Consider the following 6,208-nt stretch of genomic DNA (forward strand, 5'->3'; position numbering starts at 1 on the left):
GTATTTTTAACAGCGGCGGAAAGAATCGAACGTTAGACACAGGTTTTGTGATAAAAAAGAGCTAAAAGAAGCAATAGTTTGAGTTTAAATCAGTATGAGACCGCATGTGTAGTATCAGGTTTAAGGGAAAATACCAAAAAATCACCCTCATAAATATTCACGCGCCTTCAGAAGAAAAAGTTAATACTGCCAAATAATTTTTCTACAGTAAATTAAACAGAACAATCGAAAATATACCCAGATATGATATAAAACATATTTTATGCGACGCAAATGCCAAAATATGGAAGTAAGAAGTATTTAGACCGGCAATAGGAAAATATAGTAAACACAATGAAATAGATGAGAACGGACAATTCCTGATAGATTTCGCAAGAGAAAAAAAAATATGATTATGAACATATTTACATTATTTATATAAAACTATGGGAATGGGATGATAAAATCTGAAGTCGGCGAACTTAAGCTAGTTCAAAGTTAATATTTTCTCATATAATATAGATATATATATATATATATAAACTTTTATAAGTAAACTGCTTAAAACAAGATGCACTTTATTGCACATTTGCACAATTTCTCCGGTGTCATTTCTCAGAACACTCATCTGTTCATTCTTAGGCAAACTGCTATATAATTAACCTGTTTAAATCAAATTTTAAACTTGCAAGTTGTTTTTCCAGTGTAAAATCTCCAATATGTAATTAAATAATTAATTTAACAAGTTCTTCATTATTATTTAGCATTTCCCACTTAACTTTCTCTAAGTGCTTTTTGTTGTTATTCATAGGGAAGATATTTTGGCGATATCGGTAATTATGTGGTCTGACAGTAAAAACTGTTTAAAACAAATTCTACGATTTTGATTATTTTCCCTTAATTTAAGACCTGTCCATTATTGCAATTAAATCCTCAGACTCCAAATTTAAGCTCTCGTATCACCGTTTAGAATGACTTTTAAGTTGCCCCGATACATTGGCTTTTTCATAACTTGCAATTTTTGGGACCTCCCATCGTCCGTTCTACTGATGTAGTCTCTTCACTCTCTGGCTCTCTGTCTAGCATATCGACTATATTCCAGACCCCGCATAGTTATTATAAATTCATTATATTATATAACTAATTTTGGAACACTCGGTATATCGATTTTTAAAAAGATTTATTTAAACAATTTTTACAAAAACAAGTTTCATTGAAGAGAACAAATTCTAAACTAGATTATAAAATTAATATTTACATGCCTAACAACACAAAATGATAAAAATATAATTCTAGCTAACCGGAGATATGTTGAAACAGTAGACGCGGCTTGGGCAATGTCCTACAACTATTTGCATACACTGCTGGTTATTCACTATAACTCCTTTCATCTTAAAATGAAGCTCCTTCAGGAGGTTGAATTTTGTTTTCTTTTTGTTTTGATGTTCTTGCTGCTTTCCTCTGCTGTTTTCTTTTGTAAATAAAATATAATAAAGATAGGATAATACCAATATACAGTAGAATAGTCCATACGCTTGGAATGTGGAATTTTGTATATATCGTCAGAATAGGAAATGGTCCATTGGTATGCATTTCTTTAAGTTCCAGTGACTTAAGGTTAATTTTCATTGGTACAATTTTTGTGGGATTAAATTGAATTTTTGGTTTGTTTATTATAAGAGGTTGTCCATATGTTTTTTCTAAAAAGATCAATTCTTGATTTCTAAATGTTATTTGGAATTCGAATTTTCTAGAAAGATATATTCCGGTTAATGTTTTAATCTCTGTTTCTTGTGGACAATTTATAGTTAATTTTTCTGGCCAAGGAAATATAGCTAAATATTGGTTTACTTCTGGGATGATTTCTATACGATTTTTTTAAATTTCAACTTTGATATATTGGCATTCAGAAGAATTTCCATTGGTTATTATTTGTTCTTCGCATTTAAAATTTTTATTGTTTTGAAGGTGACCAGGGCATTGGAATATTTTACCTTTAGTATATATGTCGTTTAGAGGTTTTATTATATTTTTAGATTTCAGCAAAAATTTTGTGTTTGGTATTATTGTTAAAAATTCTGATTCATGTTCTGTGGGAGTAGGTAACAAATAAAAAAGTTCAAATTCCAATTCAAAATCAATAGGTATAGAAAGAAAATAGGTTATTTTATTTTTGTCTATTTTACAGTTAACTTCTAATAGGGATTCAAAATTTAATATATTTTCATATTTGACTTCAAAAGGAAGTTGGGATTGGTAATGGGAAGAGATTTTTCTCATTTCTAATAGTAAGTCTCGGGATTTTTTATTACTTGGGGTGTAAGGTTTTAAGTTTACAGAATGTGAGGGAGTTTTCGATGTTTCCTAAAACATGTAGTATTGAATTAAACATAATTAGCATTTCATTGAACAAATCTTTTAAACAGACGACATTTTCAAGATATCCTTGAAAGTTAATAATATCGTTGATTTCTAGTATTTTAGACTTAAGATTTAATTCGTTATTTTGAATGTCGACTACAGTTTGATTAAAATTTTTAATTATTTTGTGGCTTACGGAGTATTGCATTTGAAGTTGGTTTTGTAAATTAATTTGGTTTTCCTTTAAATGTTCTAACATTGAATTTATACGTTCCCCGTCCTGTGAATCTAAGTTACCAGTAATAGCTTTAGCTATCGATCCAAGACCATTTATCAACCCTCTTTTGTTTCGTATACTAGTAGAATGAATATTAAAATTATCTAACTTATCATTTATACTATTCTTAACATACTGAATTAAATTAATAAAATTTTCGGTTTCTGACCTAAAAAAGGTATCGTTCGAAATATTAATTTTAAGATGGCTGTACTGAATATTTAGATTATTGTATTCGTCTAATAATGGATTAAGATCATAAAAATGGATAAAAGTATGACTTGCTATTTGTAATTTGGCAGGTCCAAGATTAATGGGTAGAATGCCCATATTGTTGCTAATATCCTTTATGTTGATCGCTGCATGTCCGACTGCGATGCATCTGCAATAAAATTATAAGGTTTTCGTTTAGGACGTTTAATATTAGATAGGTGTATGTCGTCAGTTGTATTTTTATGTCGAGTAATGATTTTGGCTGTTTTTCTGTCGCGATTGTTATTTTTTATTTCTTCCTTTTGATATTTATTTTTTGTTTTTCCTTTAATTTGTTTGTTACGTACAAATATATTGGGGGGAATTATTTCAGGTAATTCTTCACGATTTAAGTTTGCTTTTCCAATTATTTTTTCTTTATTTTCTTGTATACTTTTATTTATTTCTGAGTAAAGTAACTTCATTTTTTCTTTATGGTTTATTCTATAATTATTATTAAGTTGCTTTTCAAGATCTAAGTCGAATGTAGAAGTATTTTCTAAATGTCCATTTATTATTTCGTAAGGTTTTTTTTTAGTCACTGAATGTATACTACTATTATAAGCCAATAGGGCGTAATTGACTTTTTGTTCTATTGGTTCATCCTTAAATTCGTCGCGGTTATTAAATAATCTAATATGTTCGATAAGTGTGCTATGAAATCTTTCGGCAATTCCATTAGATTTTGGGTGTTGTGAAGATATAAAATGGATCTTGATTTTATGAATAGAACGAAGTTCTTGGACAAGAGAATTTTTAAGTTCGGTACCATTCTCCGAGATTATTTGGTCGGGTGTATTATGATGAGAGAAGTACTTTATTAGGGCATTTACAACTTCTATTCCTTGGGCGGAGTTTAATTTGTAGAGTTGGCCATATTTGGAAAATGAATCGATTAACGTTAGAAATTTAGTATTTTTTAATGTAATTGTATCGAGATGTAATGTTTGGAAGGGTTTGATTGCTGTGGGTGTAACATTATAAAATGGTTTGATTGGTTTTCTGTCGTATTTAGTTAGTTGACAGATTTCGCACTCATTTATATAGGTTTGAATCGAAGCCCTTTGATTGGGCCCATATTATATATATAGTTTTTATACGTGACTCGGTCTCATCCAATCCTCTATGGTTTTGTTTTCCTTCATGGTAGTTTTTAATTATTTCTTTTATTTCATCGAGGGAAACATCGATAAGTTTTTTTAAACAGTTAATGAAGGATATTTGGGAATTTTTGAAGAATTTTTGGAGAACTACGCTAAACTTTTCGTATACAGAATTTTCAAAATATAAATGATATTTTGTTCTTGGAACAATATATTCTTTGACGAATTTTATGACATCTTTTTCGAAATTTTTTTTTTTTTTTTATTTTAATTAACGTGTCTCGACTACGAGGTCATTGACACGATGACAGTATAATACAATATAAAGTATATACAATTTTACATTTGACAATATACAGTACTTATTTTTTACAAATTTAACCGTTACACTTAATTATTAAACTTTAGAGTTTACTAAGCACTTCAATGTCTTTTAAATATTTAAACAGGTTTACAAATTGCTGAGTTTCACTTAACATTTCTTTAATATTATCTCCCAACTGGTGTTGTTTTCTTTTAGCAGAAAGATGCGGACATTCTATAAGAAAATGTCTGACTGTTAAGAGACTGCTGCAATGGCTGCATGAAGGTGGATCGGTAGATGCCATTAGAAAGCCATGTGTAAGACGAGTGTGTCCAAGTCTTAATCTTCTTAGAATAACCTTGTGTCTTCTGGGCATAGGTGGTAGCTCTAAGGAAGGTATAACTGGTTGTATATCGTGTAAGTGACTCTGAGTTTTATTCCAATTAGCTTGCCATTTGTCATATATACGCTTCTTAAACATTTTCCTAATATCATTATGCAACTGGATATTTGATATAGGTATATCCAAAGTAGAAGCTTCTTTTGCGGCTACATCTGCAGCCTCATTTCCTACAACTCCTACATGTGAAGGTACAAAGACAATAGTGACAATTACTCCATGATCCGTAAGTTTATTATATATGTCATGTATTAAATTTACCAGAGGATGATCTGAGAACATGTTTTTGATTACTTGTATTGATGATAAGGAGTCAGTGCAAATCGCTACATTGCGGTCAGTTGGTTCCAACATACGAAAAGCCTCGACGATACCATATAGTTCTGCAGTGTATACACTACAAACGGCAGGAAGTTTGATTAGTTTTGTAGTGCTGAAAGAGGAAACAACAGCACTACCCACCCCTACATCATTTTTAGAGGCATCTGTATAAAAAACTTTACGAAACTGATTTCGATTAAGTATGTCTAGGAACAATTGTTTAATTATAGCTTTAGGAGTATCATGTTTATTGAAAGAGCAAAGGGAAGTATTGACATTCGGAAGTTGCTTATGCCACGGAGGAAGTGTAGAGATATGAAAGGGTGAAGTTTCAGAAAGATCAAAACCATCGAGAATAGAATTTAGTATGCAAGAGAGGGGTTGTGCAGCTCTAGTGCTCTGAGAATGATGAGTGAGATTATTTGGTTGTATAATTAGTTGATAGACTGGATTTTGTGGATTGGCTGATAAGCTAGCTGCATATGACAAAAGAAGATGTTGTCTCCTTAACCAGAGTGGTGGTTCGTTAGCTTCACAGTACATACTTTGAGCTGGGCTAGATCTGAAAGCACCTAAGCAGATCCTAAGACCCGTATTATGTACGGAGTCAAGAGCTTTTAGATGTGACTTGGAGGCAGACATATAGACAAAACTACCATAGTCTATTTTTGATCGAATAATGGATCTGTAAACTGTAAGCAATACCTCTTCGTCGGCTCCCCAATGAAAATGTGCTAAACTTTTTAGGATATTAATATTTTTTAAGCAGTTGACTTTCGTTTCCTGTATGTGTGTATTCCAAGTAAGTCTGGAGTCGAAGGTCAGTCCTAAGACTTTATGATGATCAATAACATCTAGTACTACTCCGTTGTATGTCAAAATTGGATTATCTTTTGTCGTTTTTCTGCTAAATCTCATGATTTTAGTTTTTTGAGAAGAGAAGGAAAGCCCAATATGCCTCGACCATCTTTCTATATTATCAATGGCTGTTTGCATTAGTCGACAGGTTGTTTCGGTATTCTTTCCTCTGTAAAAGAGTACAAGGTCATCAGCGTATAATGCGTGTTTAACTGGAAGATGAATACTTTTGCCTACATCATTAAATGCCAAACTAAACAGAGTTGTGCTTATAACAGAACCTTGTGGTACTCCATTATGTTGAATACGAGTAGATGACCGCTTTCCGTTTAAAATAACTTTAAAAGTTCTAT

At 31.3% G+C, this 6,208-nt stretch overlaps 1 protein-coding gene across 1 annotated transcript; it reads right to left on the reverse strand.

Moving 5' to 3' along the window:
• Positions 1-4,376: 4,376 nt before the first annotated feature.
• LOC140452643 (uncharacterized) lies at positions 4,377-5,915 on the reverse strand. Its single transcript, XM_072546963.1, has one exon. The coding sequence runs from the start codon at positions 5,913-5,915 to the stop codon at positions 4,377-4,379; it is 1,539 nt and encodes a 512-aa protein (XP_072403064.1).
• Positions 5,916-6,208: the final 293 nt, after the last annotated feature.

Source organism: Diabrotica undecimpunctata, chromosome 11 (assembly GCF_040954645.1).
Source record: "Diabrotica undecimpunctata isolate CICGRU chromosome 11, icDiaUnde3, whole genome shotgun sequence".
Taxonomy (NCBI): Eukaryota; Metazoa; Arthropoda; class Insecta; order Coleoptera; family Chrysomelidae; genus Diabrotica; species Diabrotica undecimpunctata.

Bases quoted from the DNA above. Each gene is read 5' to 3' on its own strand.
- LOC140452643 (XM_072546963.1), bottom strand. From the start codon at position 5,915: ATGAGATTTAGCAGAAAAACGACAAAAGATAATCCAATTTTGACATAC.